Here is a 25,785-nt window from a genome sequence, read left to right as displayed (position 1 = left end):
ATCAGTGTGGTCTAGTACACGCATAGAATCAAGGACAAAGATCACAGGATCATTTAAATAGGTGCAGGGAAAGTTAGTGATAATGTTAACATTTCCTTTATAAGATCAGTCCTTGAGAAACTAGGCACAAAAGGCTCAAACTCAAAATAGTAAAAGCCAATCCCACAAGCTAGCATCGTCCCAACCGGGGAGAAGATGCTCCTCCTCATCAGGGTAAGACAAGAGTGTCCACTCTCTCAATGCTAGTTCAATATACAGTGCTCCATATCCTAGCCAAAGCAATAAGGCAAGAAAAATATACAGTGCTCCATATCCTAGCCAAAGCAATAAGGCAAGAAAAATATACAGTGCTCCATACCCTAGCCAAAGCAATAAGGCAAGAAAAATATACAGTGCTCCATATCCTAGCCAAAGCAATAAGGCAAGAAAAATATACAGTGCTCCATACCCTAGCCAAAGCAATAAGGCAAGAAAAAGACATGAAAAGGATCCAAGTAGGAAAACAAGAAGCTAACCTACCTCTTTTTATAGATGATAAACTAGCTGTATATCAAAAACCTTAAAGACACTACAAGAAAACCCTTAGAGCTTGTAAACACTTTCAGCAAATATAGGGTGCAAAATCAGAAACTTCTCTAACCATCAATAATCAGCTGCCTGAAGTATTAGCCCCTAGCCTGGATACAGCCTTATCTTCTCCAAAGCCAACTCTGCTTCTCCCAGGCCTTCGGCTCTTCTATTTATTTCATAGGCAGAGAATATTTGTATCAGGTCAAGCATTCCACTCTTCTTGTTGTTTTTTCTCAGACATTAGGAAGGTAGGGAAACCATACTACAAAGCTATTGGCAAAGACTCTTAACATGGACAGGGTAATTATCTCTCTCATCTTAGTGTCCAAGGGAGTACAATTACACCTACAGATTCTAGGATAGAACAATTCTCCAAACACAGTGTCCAGGACAAAACAGCTCCCTATAGGCATGTCCTAATAAGAACAGCTCTCCACCTACAGATACCAGAGCACAGCAAATCTCCACCCGCAATAAGTGACCTCAAAAAGGTCACGATTTCCTTGGCTGAGTCTCTCACCAAATCATAATAACATACAATATTCGTGGCTTGTGAACATTAACAAGAAGGACAATTAAATAAAGCAAGCAAACAATGTCATGCCTCCCCATGTGTTGACTCCTAGTGTCCTTTCTCCTTACAGCCAACAAAGGTGGGGCCAACTCTGAGTTTGTGACACCTGAAGACAGGACACTTCTCCACTGCCTAGAAGCTCTCTCCATCTGTGCATCTGTGAAGCTTCCCTTGCTGCACTGTTTGCTATGTGTGGACATCACCTCTACCGTACATGCAGACACCACATGCATAGCCCTCTCTTACTCTGTTAGGACAAGCCATTGCATAGCAAAGAAACTTTTCCTTTCCTCCTTAGACCTACTTGCCGGGCCTCTTTGCCTTCTGCTTGTGCTTTCGGCCACTTAATTTCTCCTCTCAACCCAGCTCAGTGACTGCTCATATTGCAAAGAGTACCAATAAGGTACAAAATCTGGAAGAGCTACCAGAGTTAAGACCTTGCTGTCTACAGGAATGTCCTTTCCAACACTTTGCCATTTGACTCCAGGCACTTACAAATTCCAAAGGTGTGTTCCAGGGTAGAATACACAGCATTATAGCAACAATATTTAATGGCTGAGACTTTGGGCATTTTACTGTGTCCAGCTCTTTGCAAAAACAGTCAACCTGACTTATCTCAAGTAATCTTTTAATAGTTCTAGAAAGAGGAAGTTTCTCACAGATCACAGTGAGACCACAGAGCTTAAAAAAATAAAGATAATACATTTATGGAAGATGCAGGGCTCAACTGACAGAGTTGGGATCAGCCCCACGCAGCCCCAGGGCCTGAGACCCAGGGCTCACTGTCGGGATCAGCCCCATGCAGCCCCAGGGCCTGAGACCCAGGGCTCACTGTCCCCTGAGGCTTCCCACCCTCATGACAACTAAAACACTGCTCTTCATCCTGTTCTCATGCTGACAGGTAGAATGGCTCCTTCCCAAACCTGCTTTTTCTGTTGAGGACGTCATCATCTAGAAACTCTAGAAACATCTAGAAACTCATCATCTAGAAACATCACATAACTTTCACACCTCTCATAATCCTCACTCTCTGGGGCCTGACGTCCTATCTTCCCAAAGCAAGGCAGAGTCTGAGATGAGATTTGGTTTGAGAAAAAAATGTTGGTTTAATCAAGACCAATCGAAGTCTCGCCTTTTCACTAATTTTGCAATAAACTTTTGTTTCAAAATGTTTCCAGCAATTGCTGAGCAGGTAAGCAAGAGTCCCAGTGAGAGTAACACAGTGATCACAGCTGATCACTCATTTTTCTATCAGTCTATGTGCATATATGTACCAGCGGCCTTTAGACAGATGGAGGATGACATCAAGTACACGCGTCACTTAGACATGAAAGTATCTTGAAGGCAAGGGCCGATGGCATGTGGAGGGTCCCCAGGGACTCTCGTTCCTCAGCCTAGGATTGTGGTGGCTGGGAACTTCACCCCACACCTGTACGAGGCTCACAATGCCGCCATCCTTGAGGAAGCAGGCATGCGGGGTCAGTGCAGTGGCCACATGTGTGTGGCAGTGCCCAGACACCTAAGCCCTGGCAGGAAGAGTGGGCCCTGCGGTGTGTGAAAGCAGTACAAACATGAGGAGCCAGCAGAATGTCAGTTGAAAACATTCAAAATAGATAAAGCAAAGGAAAAACCCCTGCAACTCTTCAATGCATGAGTCCATAGTGACGGCAATCTCATGGTGGTGTGGAACAGAATACTGCCTTTCATAGTACAACTTTCCTGATTATTGGCAATTAGGTTCAACAAGGCTGATAAAAGCAGGAGAAGGCAAGATGATAACCAACTTGCCACAGTATCCAGGGTAGAAGCTTGACATATGTCATCTCAACCTGACACTCCACAGCCTTACCATGTGCCAGAATAAATCCTGTGCTCCTTCTGAGATCTCCAGGTGAACTTCGAGACACCACCAAAGCCATGCATCCATGGGATTCAACTTATTTTCCGGAGCTGCCGTTTGCATAGGAGTTACAGATATCTTTCCATGGTAGTCACGCAAGGCATAATCATTATGCTAATGCAGACCGCTGCGCAACGCAGCTGGTATAAAAATGAGTTCTTTGGACAGCTGGTAACTGAAATCGCCCAGACCTCTGACTTTCAGAGTCTCAGCTCTATAAGAGCTGCAAGGATTATCTTTTGAAGTACATTCTGTCAAGCACAGGACTCCATTTAGAGACAAGAGAGGCCTCGGGGTCGGAGGGTCTCGGGTGAGAGAGAATGTGGCTGTGACCGGCGGTGGGGCAGGCCTTTCCCGAATGGCAGCTCCCAGATGCACGGGAGGGTCCTGTCCTCGGTCCGGAAGGCCAGCTTATGTTCCCACATGTATGAATACGAGGGAGGCCCATCAGGTGCTAGCCTGAACTCCCACTGTGCTACGTGTGGAACTTGTTTCTCAGAAGACAACTCAGTGACTCCATGGGAGACAACCCTGGGGTGTTCAGGCAAATGCTGTCTGTCTGTGGTGGAAGGTAGGTTTCCGCAGCGCCATCAAAGGCTGTGAGACTTGCCACGTGGGCTCCTGCTAATGACATCTGTGAAGGAAGCCTCAAGCGGTTCCTGGAATGAAGTCCGCGGAACTTTTGGGAAGCAGGAGGTATTTTCATCTTGCTTTTAGACACCAACTCACCCTCCATGGCCAAATTCACTTACATTTCTTCTGGCGAGGCCACATCTGCACACTTATAGGAACTCCATCATTGATTTCTCTTATGATCCAGTTATCCCAATCAATAGGAAGCTATTGTATCTTCCAAAATGTTTTATTTAATGCCCTTTAAATCTTTACTAGGCTAACTACTGAAAAATGCAAAATTTAATATAAATTTATTAATATGAGGGTAGAAGATATTTATAACCACAAAAGCATCTTGACATAGTTTGCATTTAGTAAAATATGGCTTTAGGATAGGAAAGGTGTGAGACAGCTATATTAATCTTGACTGTATAAAGTATTTAATTTACTTTATCTACTTTGAAAGGTATGCAGTTTTGCAATCATAGAATAGACCTTCCATTAAAAGAAACTTTTGGAGGAAACGTGAGCCTTAAAGTGGTATACGAGTGCAATTCTATAGATGGACAGTTTTCACTAGAAGGAACTGAGGATACAGTGACTCACAATTTTAATTGTGTCTCTTGTAAATTTGCAATTGAGTTAAATGCAAAGGCAACACAAAATAGCCACGGAATAAGTATTATAGATCATTGAACTTTTCCCCTAAGGCAATAAAAGAAGTACTGTGGGAGTTGAAATGGAGACAAATGAAACATAGTTTCCAAAAAGAAAGAACATCCTTGGAGGTGTAATGGCTATGGGGAATAGGAAGGAGGGCAGAGACAAGGAAGTCCAGGGCGGAGTGGAAGCCAGGGCAAAAGCAAGGCATGGAGCCCTGGAGCCACTGCGGGAAGTCTGGAGGAGCAGCGCACAGCTCTGGACTTGAAGACTGTCATCAGTGACGGGGAGGCCGAGACAAGTTTGAAGCCAGCCCCAGGCAAAGTTAGGGAGATAAGGCCCTACTGCCCAAAAGAAATAAAACCCAGTGTGTTAGAGGGCCTGGTTCAAGTGACACTGAACCACCTTGCAAGAGCTGGAGCTGGGCTCAGTATCCAGTGCCCGACTACCAATCAGTCTATCAGCCACCAATAAATACCCGACAACCAATCAGTCTGTCAGCCACCAATAAGCAAACAGATCAGTGTCAGACCTGAGCGCAAGGAATATGCCATCAAATAATATCTCCGATAAGATGTGAAAATAAATTCTCACGAGTACTCACCAAGTGACTTTGGAATTTCATTAAAAGCTCAATAAATACCCCCTATACTTTTGTTTATGCCCTCACAAAATAAATCTTTCAAGAAACTAAAATTTAAGGTTGGTTCTACACTTCCTTAAAGATCCAAAGAGAAAAATAATTTCACCAGAAAGGCCCAAAATTGCCAGGATGCAGGAAAGGCCACCAGCCTTACACCAAATTGCAGCTCAGGGCAGGTGAAATATGGCCTTCGTTTACGGTTGACTTGAAACTCGGGTGAGATGGGCATCTGGAGCTTTCTGTGATTTAATGAGGATGAGCTGAGAAAGGACGCAGAGGATGAGACTCCCTGGTGGAGCTGAAGGAGGCCGTACGCCAGCAGGGACCCTAGAACCTGGGGCAGTTTCTTACCCTGTGACCACAGAGATGCCCAGCATTTAAGAAGAAACCATTCCTGTCAGCTCCTGAGCCTTTACCAGCATGGGGCACAGGCCTTACTCCTGTGGACACTCCAGGGCTGACCCTGGGCACACACTAGAGCCACACACACAGTAGGGCCACACACCCACTAGGGTCACACGCACTGGGGCACCGCACCTCTGCAGAAAGGAGCTGGGAAGTCCCAGGAGGCGCCGTTCCCAGGGCTGACGATGCAGGTCAGGGTGGCGTGACCCTCCAGGATGTAGCCCGACAGGCAGCTGTACCGGATCTTGTCTCCTATGTTGAAGCGCGAACCATGCAGGACGCCTTTCAGGATTTCCCCGGGGTTCCCGCAGGTATGGCTGGGTAAAACTGTGGAAGGAGGGAAAAAAGGTTAAGTAAAAAAGTTCTATTGAGTTCCATTTATAGGCGAAATAGACACCATATCTGAACTGTTAATGTTAGCAAATTTTTGAGAGAAAAATTTTCAATTGTACCAAAAATATAAATAGTAAATGTCTAAATTATAAACAATAAATGTCTAAAACATCAACAGTAAATACGTAAAATATAGACAGTAAATGTCCTCACGTCTTGGAGCGCCTGAGCTGCAACCATTTTTAAAACAAAAACAAATACACGTATTTTCTTAAAGGATAAACACAGGCATACTTCCCTCTTGCAAAAACCATGTCTCTCTATTTTTAACAATGGCTAGAAGCTACAGCTCATGTACTAGGCGTCACATCATCCAGCAAGGTGAAACGGTCTGAAAAACAGTGCTAGAGATACAGCAGGAGTAATTCCTCGTGACATGTTTACTCCCATGCTTCCAGGACAAGAACAGTTCCAGGTGCATACAGCTCATTCAATCAGTGTTACAAGTATAAAACCTGCAATGAAGAATAACCCCAAAATCTTATTTATTCATCCATCAGCTTAAAGAAAAAACAAAATTGGGCAGTCTTTTAACCCAAGCCTACCTCCTGCACATTGATAGCTTATGGCTCATAGCTATATTTTTAACTATTTGTATTGATAATACAAGTTCGATGGTAATCTGCAGTTCAAACATAAAGCCTTGATTGTGTTCTTCCTGACCTTTTTATAGTGTGCCTTGATAAGACTTTCTAGACCAGGTATGGTGGTTCATGCCTGTAATCCAAGCTACTTGAGAAGTAGAAGAAGCAAGACTCAAAGCCAGCCTGGATGAAAATTAGCGAGAATCTATTCCCCAAAGAAGCCAAGAGCCAGGAATTAGTGGATCAGCCTTAGAATCCTAGCTATTCAGGAGGTTGTGGTTCAAAGGCAGCCTGGACAGAAAAATCTATGAGACTATCTCTAGTTAGAACATATATATTCCACTATCTATAGATAGACATTATCCATCTATCCCCCTATGTACATATCTACTGTTAGAGACATACACATAGATTTGGATACACACATATACACACACATTTCCACTATATATGAAGCAAGTCGAGAGTACGCACGCTCTACAACGAATATCATATTTCACCTACTCATCAATTCACGAGGAGAAAGAACCCTTGAACCCTTTCCCAGCAGGCTCAGTGCCCAGCAATAGCCAGAGATCACTGTCCTGCGGTGGCCTGCAGGTCCTCTCCAGGGGGGAGGTCTAGGCTTGGGCAGGACTTCAAAGGTTCCTTTCCAATCTCGTCTACAGATTATGTCTTTGCTGTAACATACTTGATGCTTAAGGACAACAAAATTCAGATGGACATCTCCAGCACCAAGTTCCTGTGGGGCCGAGCCCCGTGGAAAGGGCAGGAATTGTGGGACCGGAGAGTCACAGTTAGCTCTCTTCCTTAATTCCTGATAGCCGCTTACGTACAGGAGATGTTTGAGGGATGTTACTTCACAGTTAAGGTGTGAAGATGGAGTAAGATATCACAGTCTACAAATATCTATTCTTTCTGACCTCTTATAAGTTTGAGTTGCAAGTAGCTGTGAGCAATTCTACAGCTCTCCAATTGTCAAGACTGGGGACACGTTCTTCTTATCTCTGTCAGTGCTTGGTGTGGAGCAGGTGCTTCGGAAATCCATCTTGGTCCCGTGCAATGATAAACACAACAATTCCTGTCATACAGATTATGTATCCTCTCTGTGTGCACAATCCCTGTCATACAGATTATATACACTCTCTGTGTGCACAATCCTTGTCACACAGATTACATAAGCTTTCTGTGTTCACAATCCCTGTCATACAGATTATATACACTCTCTGTGTGCACAACTCCTATTGTATAGATTATATATCCTCTCTGTACTCACTGTGTCTGACACACAAATCTCATAAGTATGATGCAAATAGGAAAATACCAGACTTTTAAAAAACTAATCTTCTAATAAAATATCATATATAAAACAATGAATCAGTTAATAGCTTGTAACTTTAAATTACTTTATTCTCACATTGGGAAAAAGATGTTTGTAGGTACCAGAGCATAACATCTTTTTTTTTTTTTTTTAAGGAAAAAGAACTTATTAAAACTACCTCTCAAAGTTTAGAGCCATTTGGTGGTGCTTTAAAATCCTGTAGCTATAACTTTATATAGTTATAATATTATAGACTTATAACATTATAAAGTTAAAAATTTATGATTTAGGGATTAAAGATGTTGCATTCCAGTCAATTTTATCTTTTTAATCATTTAAATTCTTAGCACAAATAATTTCTATAACCAAATATAGCTGAGAAAATGTAACTCCAGTTGCAGACAGCAACATATAAACACACTCATATTACACAATGATCAGCATGATGTGACATGTCTATAATCCCAGCATTCAGAGGAGACCTGGGAGGATTACAACTTGGAGGCCTTATCTCAAAAAAGCATCGAAGTCTGGGGAGTATCTCAGTGTGAGAAAGCCTTGTTTAGCCTTCACGAGGCCCAGGGCTCAGCCCTGCAGAAGAAATCAACGTCATTACAATCTGTGATTGTGAAATTGTGAAAAACAGCTAAGGTAATGGACTTATACAGACATTGAAGACTTAGATACACAAAATTTGCCAACGATCGGCGATCCCTCAAATGAGGAAAACTAATTCAAAATCAAGCAAATTTCTCTCAGCTTTTCTCCTGCCAATTTCGCTTTAATGAATCAATTTCTTTCTTTTTTACACCAGTTTTCTTAAAGATCACGAAGGTCCCTTGTGTCTGCCCCAGAACAAGTTCACACGAAGCATTTAGAAAACACTTACTGAATTCACTTGAACTCAGCTTTTAATTCTCTTTAATTCCCCTTGAGAAATAGACCCTATTTCCCATAGATGTCTCAGGAACAAATTCCTTTACAGCAGAGTTCTGCACTCGGGCGGGAAGAAGGCCAGGGTGGTGCGAGCGGTTTGTGAGAGAGCGCTGGCCTGTCCCCCTGCACAGACCCACGAAGCTGAGTCTGCACACAGCTCCACCAGGGACGAAGGCTGTGTGCAACACCCGTCAGCCGGCAGAGGCAGACAGTCACAATTCCGAGACTTCACCGGCGATCACATCAGACCTTTAACCCAGCTGCTTAAATAACGGAGGTTACATCAAACCCTGTGCCAGAGGAAGGGAGAAGACCACGGCGCGATGGAACGCAGAATTCGCATTCAGTACCGGGTGGGATGAAGGGCTGTCAAGGGCATTTGGGATCCAGCAGAGGAGCCTGGGAGGGCCGTGTGCACGCAGGAGATGGCCTTAGGCTCGCTCCTGGGGAGCCGACGCCCGAGGCTTTCCCTGGGTGCTTTGTTTCCGTCACACTGCGCCTTCCGGTGGCATCCGCTGCACTTACTCAGATCCTCACTGGCTGCCCTGCTGACCTCCCCGCAAGGGAACCCACAGGCTAGGCCCGTCAGCCGTGCTCGACAGGAAACAGGGATCGGGAGCGTCAGACGCTTCCTGGAATTCCTGCTCTCTCCCTGCTCTCTCTCCAGAACCTTCCAGGCTAGCACCTCTGAAGGATGGAGGTGTGTCACAAAAGGGAACTACTGGAGCAACCCCCCCCCCCCACGGATTTAAACATGGTCTCCAACGAGGCACTAATGCCGTGTGGAACGAGGTGCTGTGACACCCACAGCCGCCAGTGAGTCTGCGGCCAGGACCATCCTGACCCCTGACCTCTGACCTCTGCCCTGCTCAGCCGGGCCCAGTCCCTGTCCCTGCACTCAGGTGACCTCACTCCTGTCTCTGCTAGGACCCCCAAGGCAGCTGAGCAGTGCACAAGCTTCAGAGACTGGGAAAGGGCAGGAAGAAAGAACAGAGTGTTCTCACACGCCATGTCCCCTCCCCGGAGCCCTAGGGAATGGTCCCTGGGGAGTCAGAGCCATCTCAGAGGGGTGGCTGTCAAGAGAAAGGACAGAAGGACAGTAAACTGCCATTACTTCTTCAGCCCCAATCGGGTACTTCCTCAGTCCTGATTTCCAGAAGCTCGAATGGATGGAAGAAATTGTCTGGTGGAAGTCTTGTAGCCTGTGACTCCTTCTGTTACTCATTTACTTAATAACTGCTGGGTGCCCAGTGACTGGCCATGCTGTCTTCCTGCGCTGGGCACACGTGTGTGTGTGTGTGTGTGTGTGTGTGTGTGTGTGTGTGTGTGTGTGTCCCCATGTCCTCGTCTTCACCATGATCCATCATTACCTCCTCGAGAGGGCTTCTTGCAGGACTGGTATGTACCAGAGGGGTAGGCAAAATAACTTTAAATTAGCAATTTACATAGGATTTGAATAATACTAAAAGAAAAAAATGTTCAAACTACATAGTGGGTCAGATATTAATGCTATGCACAAAATAACAAGGAGGTGATAGTCTTTCTGGAATAGTGTGGGATGGTGGTTTTTATTATGTGGTTAGGGCCACTTTAGTGAGAAGGAGACCATGAGTAAAACGATGTGAGGAGGGTGAGAACTCATTCATATTACTATTTTTTTTTGGGGGGGGGGTCCAGTCGTGGGGCCTGAACTCTGGACCTGGGCACTGTCCCTCAGCTCTTCAGCTCAAGGCTAGTGCTCTACCACTTGAGCCACAGCGCCACTTCCAGCTTTTTTCTTTTTGCTTATGTGGTGCTGAGGAATTGAACCCAGGGCCTCAGACATGCAAGGCAAGCGCTCTACCACTGAGCCACCTTCCCAGCCCCTCATTCATATTATTGAAAGCATCAGGTCTAGTTCTCATTTACGCATTACTGCAAAAAGTCACATTTTTCCCCCTGAAATATCATTCATAGTCCTTAAGGATGTTTCTTTCTGTATTGGGGCCTCAGTACTTTTGTGTAGAACACATTCTTAGTATCTCTACTAAAAAGACACGAGACCCATGCTCTTTTCCACTATTTTATGCTCTCCAATCAATACCTACAGGGCTGGCTCTGGACGACATGCTAAGCACATTTACCTGAGGGCTTCGGGAGGCACATGACATGAGCTGGGGGAAACTATTGTTATATATAAATGTGAGCCTCTGTCCTGAAGTTAGAATGGAGAGTGATAGCCATACATTTTCTTATTAACTATAAAAAGGACCTTCAACTTGTCACAAAATGCAGGAGTCACTTGGGCACCTTCTTTCGATGACACTAATCACACAGACTAGCCGCATAACATAGAATGGGCAAGTTGGAGAGCCAGGGACTCTGGCTGCCAGTGCTGCTCTCCAAATGTCTGCTGTCTCCTCGTACAAAGGAGCAGATGGAGGAGGAAGCTGGCTGCACCTCCTCAGGTCAGGCCTGGATCTGAACTGAGGCGGTTTGAGGCCTGCACATACCCAGCACACACAGGGCAGGTCCCCGGACTGACCGGAGCTTCCTGCTGAGCAGGGAAGGGCAGGAGGCAGGTGCACACCCTTCTGTGTGAGTTAAACATGCACATGCGCATGTGTAGAACTACATGCAGTGCACGGCACCATGCCTTCGTGTTAAATGAGCATTCTTGGCAGCACACATAGTGAGGAACTCTGCCCACCTCAGACCCTCTCCAGGTTCTGAGACACAAGTCCAACAGCTGCTCCACACAGTCTATCCCCAATGTCACGATGTCAAAGGATGCTGCGAAGGTCACGACAAATCCGCCTCCGTGTGAGCCCCTCGTGACCTCCCTGGTGTCCACACAGAAGGGTGACATTAACGGACATACCTTGAGTGTCCAGTCCTCAGCAACTCGCAACGCTGTCCATTCCTGGTTGTAAATTTACCGTCTCCATTTGCCTTTCTTTTCTACTCTACTCCAATGCTCTTCTACCCTAACAATTGTTTTCCTGTTTCTCTGACTGACTTGTGGCCAGCTAACGACCCGCTTCATTTTCCCGTGTGTGCTCCGCCCTGGCAACGCGGCTCAGCCTCGGCACTGGGTGGAGATGCCCCTTCTGCAGAGTCTTCTGCCAATCCTAGCATTACTCTTGGCTCTGCCCACCGAATGCCAGGAGCACCTAAGCCCTGAGTTGTCATATTCAAACCTCCCCCGATGTCACCAAGTGTACCCAGGAAGCAAGCTGTGCAAGCTGCAGCACCGGACTTCTCGGAAGCGTCCTCCAAAGCCTTACATCACGTGCCAGTCCACTCTGGATGGACATCTGCATGGCCATCTCCAGCCGGGACCTGAGTTCTGGATCTCTATATTGAATTACCACTTGTCAGGTGGACTTTCTAACTCAGCGTTTACTATTTTAGTTGCTTTGGAGTTTTGTGACATAACATATTAACCAAACAGTTGTCACAATAGATGATTCATAGCCCTCTGTGAAATTTGGACGAACTTTCACAGCTCAGAGGTGAAAGCAGCCAAGAATCCAGATTTGATGGCTAGCAGTCTCTACAACCGTCAGCATCTTTGCTTGGTGTGGCCACCCTGGCACACTGCCATCCTCTGACGCCAGCCAACGTGCTTGTCTTAGTTGTTATGCAGTATCCTCACGCTGACTCGGGAATCCACCCAGGACCCAGGGTGCACCTCTGTCACCTCTCTCTAGCTGGCCTTTGTCTGCCAGTTTCTTAGCCTTCCCCGCGTCACAAGTCCCGGTGGTGTTTTGTTCCGAGTCACTGGCCGGTTCCCTCCAGTGGGAACTGGTGTTTCTCAGGGTAGACAGGAGAATGGTGGCAGCACGCCCCTCCTGTCCCGGTACACTCCCGCGGAAGGCGCAGGTCCCCCGCGTCCCCGCGCTCAGGGCAGCCTCCTCTGCAGCCACGGCCGTGTCTGTCAGGTCCTCTTCTGGAGGTCCGCTCTCCTTCCCTGCCTCTCACCCTTCCTTCTGGCAGCCATCTTGTCAGAAGAAGCGTTCAGGCCCCTTCTCTCAAGAAGATCTCACATGGGCAAAGAACCATCACCATGTGCTAATGCACGTGTTCAAGCAAAAGGAGCAAAGGCGCAGCCGGGCCCTGGGCGTGAAACGACACATCCCCTCCAGAGGAGCAAGTCTTAACATCTAAGAAAACATCCTGGATCTCAAAGGAAGGTGTAATGCCCCAAGATTAAGTCCAAAAGCTACGGTCACACTAACCCTCGCTGAAGCGGTTTTGTAGAGTTGATGCTGCCCTCTTCCAGAAGTCTGGAAAAGCGTCTGGCTTTCTGCTGGAATCCCTTCCAGACACACAGCAGCATGAGGAAAGGAAGAACGGGAGGAAAGGAAGAGGGTGGGGAAGAGGGAGGAAAGGCGTCAGGACCTCAGGAACCGCAGGAAGGCTCCTGAGGAGAAGGGCTGCAGGAATACCACCGTCTCTGGGTGTCTCCGGCAGTAACCCAAGCCTCTGGAAGTTTCCAGGAGTCAAAAAAAAAATCAAATCAAGGCAGGCCAGGCCGTTCCTCTCAGTGTGGACGTGATCTGGAGGGCAGACCCAATCCCACAGCATGATTTAGCTCAATGAGGCGACAAGGTTGAAAATGCTCTGGCAGAATTTACAGCTCTCTATAAATATAAAGTGAATGCACTATTATTGTTATTCTGTGTCTCCGTGACCTAGCACAAAATGCAATTCTGAATGAGCAGAGGAAAGTGATTCACACGATGATCTGTTATTGCAAGCAGGTGGCTCTCAACATCCTCAGAACAGCCCGGTGCCCGGGCAGCCGTGTCCGGGTGTGAGGACGTCGGGTGGCACAGCTGGAGCGGCGTTTGTCTTCTGTCCTGACAAAGGCCAAAACACTCGACGTAGAAGGCAACTCGTGATCAGAGCAAGACACCAGCGCCGAGGCGTGGGGCTGGAGTGTGGAGGACACGGGTGGAGCGCTCCCGGGAACGTCAGCCCGGCCTTGCTGGCCACAGATGGCCTTCCACAGCGGGAGCGTGGCGGCCAGGGGGCCGAGTGCTCCTGACACAGGGACGATGGGTGTCGCGCCGTGCGCACGGTGGGTCCACATGACGCTCCTGTCCATTTACTGCTGCCTCCTGTCGGAGTCTGCAGGGCCTGCGGTGACCGCGGACTGGGATGGGGTCGCCATGAGGAACGAACCGCAGCCCTACCTCTGTCTAGGGGGTTTGTCCGGATCCCAGGGCCTCGCATCTGAGGGGCACCACGAACCCCAGCATCTGTAATGTCTCTCCACACGTGTGAGGGGCCCCACAGGGAAGGGGTCCCGTCCCCCCGGGAGAGACACCCACGGCGGTCACTGCCCCAGGTCAGGGAGGACGGGCTCTGCTCTCGCCCCTCACGGTCACGTGGCGGACAGGAAATGTGAGCACTGAGGACGAGTCCTGAACGCACCGGCGGTACAGGGGACGCAGAGACACACTCTCTCCTCTGCCCTGAGGGACCGGATCGGGGCCACGCTGCCATGCACTGCCACGGGGCTGTGAGCAGGCGTGAGCAGGCGTGAGCAGGGGGACCAACCCAACAGCAGACCAACTCAAGGGCTCAGCACAAAGCCCTGGAGTCAGTGAGGATGCAGGGGAGGAGGAGGAGGAGGACGCAGGGGAGGAGGAGGAGGACGCAGGGGAGGAGGAGGAGGATGCAGGGGAGGAGGAGGAGGAGGAGGATGCAGGGGAGGAGGAGGAGGAGGACGCAGGGGAGGAGGAGGAGGACGCAGGGGAGGAGGAGGAGGACGCAGGGGAGGAGGAGGAGGAGGACGCAGGGGAGGAGGAGGAGGACGCAGGGGAGGAGGAGGAGGACGCAGGGGAGGAGGAGGAGGACGCAGGGGAGGCTGAGGTGGGCGCTGCTGCCATGGGAGTGAGTCCCTCCTTCCCATGTCCCCCTGCCCACCAGGGCTCAGCACTGCTGGGATTGCTCATCCGACATCGTTTACAATTGTCACTGCTGCGCAGGTGAAAATCAGACAGCCACGAGCCTGGGTCAGGGCCACTGCAGATGTCCCACCGGATGCAGCCCCAGCCGCCTGCGGCTCCCACTCCACCAGCCCCTGCCACGTGCCTAGAGGGACCCAGACCCCCTCCCCCCTCCCCGTGTCCCTAGAGGAACCCAGATGGGAGCCTGGGCCTTTGGCAAGTACACATTTCCACAAAACCACCGTCACATCAACATAGGAAAGGTCTCCATCATCCCGGATGGCGGCCCTGTGCCCGCTAGCCGGGTCCTAATCCTCTCGGTCTCCTGTCTGGCAACCTTGATTCGGTTCATTTATGGTGGTATCCTGCTTTGTGCAGGATGGGGGAGCCCTCAGTGTTCTTTGAATTCCCTTGGGTTTGGTGCTATGTGGAGGCTTGTGTTTCAGGATGGCATAAGCCTAATCCTCACCAACATATTCACCATCAAGGTGGGTGAGTTGCTGAGTGGTCCCGAAGCCAGTCGCTTTAGATGTGCTGATGGAGAGCTAGAAGAAGATACAGCGTTGTCTGTCAACATTTCCTTCTCCATCTCCCAGTTAGACACGCGGTGTCCGCTGGGGGGCACGCCTCTCCCCTCCTGTCCACGTGGGGGGCACGTCTCTCCCCTCCTGTCCACGTGGGGCACGTCTCTCCCCTCCTGTCCACGTGTGGGGCACGTCTCTCCCCCCCACACGCCGCGATCTTCCCACTCACTTTCCCTCCATCCTTCACCGCTTTTCTCTATTTCCCCCTTTCTTGGTTTGCTTCGTTAATTATTTTTTGTGAGAACTCTGCACCCCACCACAAGTGTTTTGGAGACAGAAAGGTTTATTTGGCCTTTTTTACTTTTCCTTCCCCTCCCCCTTTATTCAGGTCCAAAATGGGACTTGAACTTAGCACCTGCTGCTAAGCTCACTGGCTAGCACTCTGCCAGCAGAGGTCCCTTCCGACCCTCGCCCTTCCCTGCCGCTCACTGTGGACACCGGGCGCTGAGAGCTCAGAGATGACCGGCGTGAGGAAGCCCTCCCCGACCACGGCCTCCCCCCGCAGCCCACTGCTGGGTTGATCTTTCCAGAGTTACATCCCACGTTAGACGATGTCCCCTGCCATCTGCTCAATCTGGTTCCACCTCACAAAGCTATTGAGTGAAAGAAACACCACCACCACTGTTGTAGCTTGAACCCTAGGGTGACAGTCTCATGCCTGAATTTCTTGCTCTGTCTGTACAATTATGGAACATTTTGGAGTCTTGCAGCTTTCAGAAAACTCATTGCTCTTTGTATTATCCTATAATTTTGAACATGTGTATGCAACTTCTTTTCTGGCGTAGACAACTAGCCACACACAGACCATGGCCTAGACAACCAGCCATGTGTAGACCACAGCCTAGACAAACAGACCACAGCCTAGACAACCAGCCATACACAGACCACGGCCTAGACAACCAGCCACACACAGACCACGGCCTAGACAACCAGCCATGTGCAGGCTACAGCCTAGACAACCAGACCACGGCCTAGAAAACCAGCCACACACAGACCATGGCCTAGACAACCAGCCACATACAGACCACAGCCTAGACAACCAGACCACGGCCTAGACAACCAGCACACACAGACCACGACCTAGACAACCAGCCATGTGCAGGCTACAGCCTAGACAAACAGACCACAGCCTAGACAACCAGCACACACAGACCACAGCCTAGACAACCAGACCACGGCCTAGACAACCAGCACACACAGACCACGACCTAGACAACCAGCACACACAGACCACGACCTAGACAACCAGCCATGTGCAGGCTACAGCCTAGACAAACAGACCACGGCCTAGACAACCAGCCACACACAGACCACGGCCTAGACAACCAGCACACACAGACCATGGCCTAGACAACCAGCACACACAGACCACAGCCTAGACAACCAGCCATGTGCAGACTATAGCCTAGACAAACAGACCACAGCCTAGACAACCAGCCACACACAGAACATGGCCTAGACAACCAGCCACACACAGACCATGGCCTAGACAACCAGCCATGTGCAGACTACAGCCTAGACAAACAGACCACAGCCTAGACAACCAGCCACACACAGAACATGGCCTAGACAACCAGCCATGTGCAGACTACAGCCTAGACAAACAGACCACGGCCTAGACAACCAGCCATACACAGACGATGGCCTGGACAACCAGTCACACACAGACCACAGCCTAGACAACCAACCATGTGCAGACTACAGCCTAGACAACCAGCCACACACAGAACAGGGCCTAGAGAACCAGCCACACACAGACCACGGCCTAGCCCTTCCTCCTGCACCACTCTGTTTCACTGCTTCCTGGGGGACCTGCAACAGCTGCCCAAGGGAAGCACAACATCTTCTGGAGGCCTAAGCTCTTAAGAGAGAGAGCTAATATCTTAGAGAGGGCTAAGGTACTGACATTCAGACAGCACCACAGCATGCTTTGGGCCTTTGTGATAACACTCTATTCTGCTCAGTGAAATGGAGTGAAATTCAGCCTAATGGCTTCCTTAGCAAGTCAAATAATGAGTAGTTTTCTAAAACAAGTCCAATTTTTGGTGGGAAGTTCTAATTTGATAAAGAAATTCATGGATGCTCAATGATATATAGTGATATATTTTATTAGATGATATTTATGAGTTAGGTGCTAGTGACTCACACATGTAATCCTAGTTACTCAGGAGGCTGAGATTGAAGGACTGTGTTTCAAAACCAGCCTGGGCAGGAAAGCCCACGTGACTCCACTTCAATTAAGTGGTGTAAGTCCGAAGAGGAGGCACGGTGCCAGTGGTGGAGCACCCACCAGCCATGTATAAGAAAGTCAAGCAAGCATTCATCCCCAAGTTCAAGTCTCAGGACTGACAAAGAAAAAATTACTTAGGCAAATTCCAACAGAACCCTAAGTCTATCTGGTATATCAGGTTGCAGGTTTCTTTGTTGTCTGTTTGCACAAAGTAAGCGTTGGACACTTGACTATGCACAGCTAGGCAAGGTGAAATCCGTCCTTTGCCTCTCTCTTTCCTAAGTGGCCGCATGACAACCTCGCAGGTAGCGCACTGGTGAGAAGCAGGAGAGAGAGGGTTCCGCGCTTTGCGCCCTGGCCTCAGGCCTCAGGCCTGGTCTCCCACGCTGTGCTCCTGAGAACTAGAAACGCGTGCGGAGCCCAGTATGTCTGCTCGCGGTGTATTTTAACTACAGAAGCAGCCTCTGCACCAAGACAAGGGAAAAGGCTCTGAGAAGAGTGGGTTTCACAAGAACTGGGCGCCCTGGCTTTCTGCCCACCAGAGGGAGGAGGAGATGGTAGCTCTTCCTCCCCCCGGGGCTGTGGCATTCTCAGGAGGGTCCTCACCCGGCGGTAGTGGAGAACGAGGTGCCGCTGCTCCTCTAGAGAAGCCAGGGCGGGGCACCTTGCAGGTGGCCAGGTGGCTCCCTGTTCCTGAGGCCCTGCGGAAGCCCTCTGCTCTGTTGGGACAGGAGCTCTTCACCCCTGCTGGTGTGTGCTGGCCTCTGCCGGTCACCACCCCCCCCCCCGTTGGGGGGCCCCAGGCCTGAGAACTCACCCCTCCCCTCCAGGCTGCTATGGCATCCTGCACGGCACCCATGTCTTCATATGCACGAGTGCTTTGGGGTGTGAAGAGCAGGAGGGCTGAGAATATTTGCAAATCTTCACAGAAGACAGCGGAGCTCCTTTCGAGTATAAATAGCTCATCATTTATTTGTCGACTAAGTGATTTAAGCAATCATTAATCCATTGACTTGACAGACAACACACTGGGTATGATTCTAAACTGCTCTGCCTGAACTCTGAAAGATTCACTCTATAAAGTAGCACTTGTCCTTTTTTTTTTTAGTGGTTATGCCCAGAAGGGAAATATACTATATTAGTAACCATTAACCTCTCCTTGCAGGTTATTTTTATGCTCATAAAATCAAGAACAGGTCTATTCTTTCCATTTGAGAAGAGCTAGGGTATGTCGATTGGGGGATGGGTAAAGAGGCAGAGATGACTTCTGCCAGGGCCAGGGGTCATTCAATATCATACCATGAATTCCACCCCAACACAAAGTAGCCCTATACACAAAGGCCACCATTGAATAAACATAACTACAGTAGCATTACATTTAGAATAAATATTAAAGGTCACTTAAATACCAAATTACATTCTGAAATTTATTATTAAATTAAAGTAGATTCAAATAGAAAAGTCAGACTTCTTGGACTAATATTTCACTCACATAGTTATAAAATTTTACATGTACTTCTATTTTTTCTCTTCAGAAAAGAAATTAGACTTTTAATTCATTCAATGTGTTTGTGCAAGGAATATCTTTGAAAAAATTTCTACCCAAATGTAGATAACATCGGAAGAATTTTCAACGCCAAGCTGTTCATTTGTTGTTTAATGACTGCACACATTCATTATTCATCCATCCAAAATGAACCACTCCGAACAAAACTCAAACCTATCCCTTTGCCGTCACATGGACTAGCATATTCCTGATGACACCAACAAAGCTCATGCTGCAGTTTGAACATTTCCTCGCTAGGGATTTCTTGCAAACGTCTTGTCTGAGAGAATTCACCAGCTCTGCATGGTGCACAGTGGGTTTTCTACAGACAGGACAGGACAGCACAGAGAGAGAAACATAAGAGGACAAGTCCAAGTCGGGCCTGTGTGGAGTGCGGGAAGGGAGGCTGGGGTGGAGGGCCGGGGACGGTCCACCGCAAGAAAGGATCGGAGTCAGACCACAAGCGCAAGAGCTGAACTAGGTGCAAGTCTCATTTGCTGTCAGTGGAGTTCGGGCTGTGCTGTGAAATGGAGTGGGAGCCCAGGGGAATGAAAACAGAGGCCTATGGAAAATTCAAATCATATTTTAGAAAAGAAAGCCTTTTGGAGGTCCATGTCATACAGGTAAGGTGTTTTGTGTGTGTGTGAAATGTAACCTCGGAGAGCAGCTGGACCTATGGAAAGGCACCTATGTGCATCCTAGTAAACATCAAAGTTTCAGAGTAATCACAACTCTGCAGCGCAAAGACCAACCCAGCTCCACTTCACCACCACCTGAACACCCTGGTATATGAGAATTGTACTTCTGCGCAACATAATTCCTCACATCAACAGGCTTCTCCTACGGATCAGAGATTTATATCATAAAATGGTGATATGAATTTATTGTATCAGAGATTCACATAATATTGCACTAAAATATATGTGCTGAATTATATATGTAATGAAATATGTACATGAAGACAACGGAAGGTTGTAGTTTGCTTGAGAGCCGGTTTTGAAAGATTGATACATTGTATCCATTCTTCAAACATTGAATGACTCTGGAAAATTACACTTGATTTCTCCTTATTTTCTCTTTTATCCTTTTCCTTTATAGAAAATTTATCTTTTCGAAACTCAATCTTCTTGGCATTTGTAATGAACTCCATTTTGTCTTCCTCAAGAAAAATAGTATAATATGTTCATAAGAGATTGTGCTATAAAGCTGGGACTGAAAGTCACCTCCTTGGGGTAGAAATGCAAACTTCTCTCACAGGAAAGAACGAATCTCAGAGGTAGCCATTCAGTGGGTGACTGGGACTGGACAGAACAGAAAGGTAGTAGGTGCTGATGACTGACTGACAGACAGATGGGAAACTTCTTGGTAACTGCAGCGTGTGGTTTTTCTTTCTTCATCTTTACCATTTTCTGCATGGCTCCTTTTTGGATGTTCTGCATGGTCAGCATTTTGTCACTTGCATTTTCAATGAATTCCGGGGTGAAGTTAGGAGTCATCTGAACGTGGCGGCTGCCGTGGCGGTGACGGAGGGTCAGTTCCCCACAGCCACAGGGCAGATGGCATGCGCAGCACAGACATGACGTCAGGGATTTGACACTGCTGATGCGACCCGGAGACAGGGTCACAACCCACACCCCAGGCAGGACGGGGAGGAGAGCCGAAGCATTCGTTACTCTACAGAGGACACTGTGCAACTTAAAACTTATGAATTATTTCTGGACTTTTCCATGTATTCTTTTTGGGTGGTGGGTAACTATATGAAGCCTGCTTGGGCTTACCTTGTCTTATACAGGCCTTGTCTCCTCACGTGAGGGGCATTTCCGCTCCTCTCCCACACACTTCCCAGCTCTGGGGGCCAGGAATCTAGCCTGCTTTGGACTCAAACTCTTCCTTCAGAGTCTGCTACCTGAGTAATCGCCAACATATATTTGCTGAGTGTGTGTCAATGCACAGACCTCTGTGAGAACTTCTAACCTGCATAACTACCATGGCTTTTAGACTACTTCGTATAGAACTGCATTCCTAATTTTCTGTTTTATTTATTTCTATATTTCCTACCTGCATTTGTTGAAGGGTTGAGTCTATTATTTTATTTGAATGGCTCTGTGTGGTGACATATTTAGCACTTGGGGACTATAGGGGAATTCATCTGAGCCTGTGGTAAATATCAAACAAAAGTAAGAAGGAAGAAGAAGAGAAAGAGGTAGTGGAGGAAGACAAGAAGGAGGAGGAAAGGAGAAGGAGGAAGAGAAAGAGCAGGAGGAGGAGAGAGAGGAAGAGCAGGAAGAGGAAGAAAAGGAAGAGGATGAGTAGCATTCAGTTCTACTGCAATCCACCAGAATGTTCTGAGTCACAACCCCATTTTCAGGAAAGCGTTTCACTTTGCACTCAGTGTGCATGTGCTTACTCCTACTTAATATGCAAGCACTGATTCTTAAGAATAGCTAGTTAACTTACTTTTCCAAGCATGTCAAATGGTTCTATCATTTCAATTCTAATTAATTTGGGTGCTAGATGTCATTATTGTAAGTATGTTATGAAGAAAATTGCGGGCAGTTCTTGTAACTGCGGAAAACCGTGACCAGGACTGACACAGTTTGACCTCACGGCCTGTGCTTAGTGTCTGTGCAGTGCAGAAATGTGAGCATGTTGGGGTTCGCACGTTTGTGTCTGCGTGCTTATGTGTTTCACACGGCATCCACGCGATCAGGGAAGGGTTCTTTCCCTCACAAGTGCTCAGCCGGCACCCCCTGAGCAGGGCTGCGGGCAGTAGCCGGGGCTGGCCTCCCAGGTTGCGGGGTTGCATGGAACTGTGTGTGCTCAGGGGTCTTCAAACTCCATCTCCACGGCAACAGCCTGGATGTTCCTCAGGGAGGGAGGCCGGGTCAGCACCAACAGCGCTCGGAGGGTCTTGTTGAGCTCACTTGTAACACTAGGTCTCATTTTGCTCCATGACCTCCTGCGTCCCATTCGCTGTTACCAGTGTTGGTGTGGACATGGGCACAACACAAACGTGTTGGTGGCTCTGACGTCTAGAAAACGTGGAGGTGGAACATTCAAGAAAGGTCAGAGCAATTACTTAAACCACAACAACGCAAGAGGTGCCTTAAAAGGTAAGTGTACAAAATGGACTGGGATCAGCCTTGAAAGCACAGTTAGGAAATCAGCTGAAGAAATACAAAGTGAAGAGCTATGAACACTGACAGCTCATAGTCACGTCAGAGCAAGGTCATAGTTAATGAAGCTAAAAAAAGTAAACTTAGGAGGAGCTGAGGAGAATGGTGGGAGCTATTTGTTATTCTGTGCACCCGCCTTCCACGGATTCTATTTTCTCCTCATTTTCTGGCTGTCCTGATCCAATATTCTCTCCTAGACCTGCGATGTGCCTTGGAGCCAGATGGCACAAAAATAACCACACTATTAATCCTACAGTACCAGGGATATTGGTATTCTTTTTTCACTATTCAAATGCATAAAGCACAACAAATTGAATTTTAATGAATTTATTCTGGGAAACAATTCTCTGATGGGTAATTTTACTTACATTGTTTCTAAGTAACCTGGTAACATAGAGAGATTGACTTGTACTTGCGTAGCTCAATTTTCCATGGCAGAAATTTGAGTGTGAAAATGATCCACATAAAAGAAACCATGATTAACTATTTATCTCAATATTAATTGGTTTAAATTCACTTTAATTTTGACATTTTAGAATAACTTACATTAGCAATTCAGAAAAATGAAGTAGACTTAATCTGTAAGAAATACTTTCCTTTGATGAATCTTGACTACAGAACTCTCCTGTTGGCTTTGGAAAGTGATAGGATTTTTCTGAGGAAGATAAATTTATAGTTTCTACCTTTTTCATGCGAAGTGTTGTGATGATAGTTATAAGTACTAGAACAAAGTTATAACATAGTTTATTATTTTATAAAGTCATGCCATTGAGTTTTTTTTAAGATAAATAGACCTGATTTCTGCTTTTATTTGGCTTAACTGGGGGTTGAGCTCAGGACTCTGCTGGGTAGAGGTGATCTACCACCCAAGACACGCTCCAGCTCCTGTTTGTGCTGGTTATTTTCAAGGCAGGGCCTACTTTGATGACAGAGCCATTCTGGACTGCGAGGTTCCTGGTTGTCCATCCCTGTGCTGTTGGGGTGACAGGCAGGTGTCACTATAAAACCCCACTGATTGACAAGGGCTCCCATGAACTTTTCTGCTTGGGCAGGTGTTAAGACTATGACCCCTCAAATTCTGTCTCCTAGATAGCTAGGATTACAGGTTTGAGTCACACCTGGCTTACACAATCAGCTTTCTTTTACATTCATTATTTGATTATTAAATATGCATTAACTCAATAAGTTCCAGCGGAATTCTCAATGGCTCTCCCATCGAGACATATTTTGCCCATGGTTATTTACCCTCTGACAGGCCCTTGTCCAAAACTTATTTATATTCCATTTACAAATCTGAAATTTGGTGACCTGTGAAATGCGACGTTTGGGAACAAATCATACACATTCCTGGGGTCAGTTAAATGAGCTGATATGAATTCTTCAACTATGAAATATGTCATACTGCTCGACTCCGTAGCAGAGCAATTTGGATGTGATAACATCAAACTCTTTTCTAACAAGGGTTGTTTAAACTTTTCTGCAGGGACGTGACCCTGGTATTCTAGACCACCAAATCCCAGTAGAGCAGAACAGTGCTGTACAGGAACCCTTGCAGTCTTGGGTAGCTAGCGCCCACGGCCGACTCTCGATGAAAAGCTCTGCCCTTTCCTTCCTCCCTGGTAGGAAGTGAACTCCTCTGTCACAACCCCAGGGCAGCACTGAAAGCACACTTTTAAATTCTATGCATTTGTCGGGTGACGGCTTGAACCTGCCACCCCCAGTGGTCTAGAAACGCTGTAAGAGGGGGCCATGCCCATTTTCCCTTAATGTAAAAACCTCTGACTGAAAACTGGCTATAACGAATTAATAGCATTTGTAGAATGGTCTGTACACACTAAACTGTATGCTTGAAGTATGGAAAAAGTTAGTGGAAAATAACATGGATAATATCATGCTACATTGGAAGTCCTTTCCTGAAGCAAGCCGAGCAGATAGAAAATATTGTTAAGCCTAACATTTATACTTGAAAGAATAAAGTAAAACATGTAAGTTAAAGTGATAAATTGCTAATATAAGCATTTGTATGTACAAAATTTGTTCCTTAATAGCATGACTAAATGTCTTTTTTATGTATAAGAGGTGAAAATAAAGTCTCTATTATATTTAATAACAAAACAAGTTTTTATAGCTGCTACTATTTACCAGTGTAAATGCTCTTACAGATAAAATGTAGTGACAAATGAATTTTGTGGGAAATAACTGAAAATGTCTCACATTCCCTTGGAGATTGTACATAATTGGTAAAACATTGAAGGGTGATCTATTTATTCCATGCACACAGTGGCATGAATCTGTGATTATGGTATAATTCACACCGTGCCAGGGAAATTAGCTCCATCTCTGAGACCCTGCAGGCACCTGGCTCTGGGTACCACAGGTTGTAAAATGTCAGGATGAGGACAGTTTCTAGATTCTCATTCTCTCTGCACCTCTCTGTGTGCTTGCAGCCTATGTGGCTTCCTTAGAATTTTGTGGCATATGGCCCCCACCTGTCCTTATTCAAGGCAGCATGATAAAGACTGTAACATTCACATATTATACATACTTATGAATACCTCACTATGAAACTCACCAAACCTATGAGAAAGGAAGGGAGCGAGGGAGACTGGTAAAGAAAGTCAGATGGGCAGAGTGGATTTGATCAAAGTACATTATACGCATATTAAGTGTTACAGTGAAATTCCTTTGCACATTTAATGCATGCTAATAAAAAGAAAGTATTAGAGAAGTGAGTGAACCAGTTTGTGTGTGAACTAATGCATTGATAAAAATAGCATTTGTCAAGTACCAGAACATTGTACAGCCAAAGAAAATGAGTTACTCTTTTTTATAGAATTTATCACAGCTTCTACCCTGTGCAGGTAATGGGAGCTTTTTTTTTTTTTTATTACATATGGAATGGTAAGTATAAACTTCCTGTCATTTGTTGAACACCGTGGTTTGAGTTTTGTTTTGTTTTATGAGATAGAATCTTGTTTTGTAGTTCAGGCTGGTCTGGATCTATATAGTCACAGATAGCCTCAAAACAAAGGATCCTCCTCCTTTAGCCTTCAGAGTACTGGAATTAAAGATATGGTCCAACACACCTAGCTAAGTCAGTGCTTTAAATAGTAGCAAAATATAATGTTTCTGAGGCTAATTAGTAAGATTTATGTGAATGTGTGTCAACAGTATAAAACAGGAATGCTTTTACGATGAATATCTGAAAACAAAACCATCTGGGCATTTATCCACAAACTAGGCTGTACTAAAGCCACCAGCACAACCCTGTTCATTGCAGTATTGTTTACCGTAGCCAAAGTATGCAATCAACCCAGATGCCTTTCAGTGGATGAATGGATCAAGAAAATGTGGTAGATATACACAATGGTATTCTATGCTTCCATCAGAAAGAATGATATATACCATCCATAAGTAAATGGAAAGTCTTGGAAAAAATTATATTGAAATAAGCCAGATCCAAGGAAATGTGGGTTGCATGGTTTCTCTCATTTGTGGTACCTAGAATGTGCCTATAAATATACAAGTAAATACACTGAATGATAAAAAGACAAAAAACATACACTTGGACATGATAAAATATGCAGCTCTCTAGACATTCACACAATGAAACCAAAGGAGGATATTTGTAGGAGAGGATCACAAAGGATCATAATGGTCGTATAATGATATAAAATGATGTTTAACAGAATGAACTCCAAGAAATGGA

The 25,785-nt window shown here is 46.6% G+C and overlaps 1 protein-coding gene across 1 annotated transcript in view; it reads right to left on the bottom strand.

The window, feature by feature from the left end:
• Window positions 1-25,785, bottom strand: part of Csmd1 (CUB and Sushi multiple domains 1) — a 1,029,359-nt gene that overhangs the window by 477,652 nt on the left and 525,922 nt on the right. The window contains exon 4 of the mRNA XM_070015936.1: window positions 5,500-5,694. Within this exon, the coding sequence (XP_069872037.1) occupies window positions 5,500-5,694 (195 nt within the window). The remainder of the gene's footprint in view (window positions 1-5,499; window positions 5,695-25,785) is intronic.

This window comes from Dipodomys merriami, unplaced genomic scaffold (genome assembly GCF_024711535.1).
Source record: "Dipodomys merriami isolate MVZ:Mamm:240054 unplaced genomic scaffold, mDipMer1.0.p SCAF_12, whole genome shotgun sequence".
Lineage (NCBI taxonomy): Eukaryota > Metazoa > Chordata > Mammalia > Rodentia > Heteromyidae > Dipodomys > Dipodomys merriami.
This window is presented reverse-complemented; position numbering and strand designations above follow the sequence as displayed.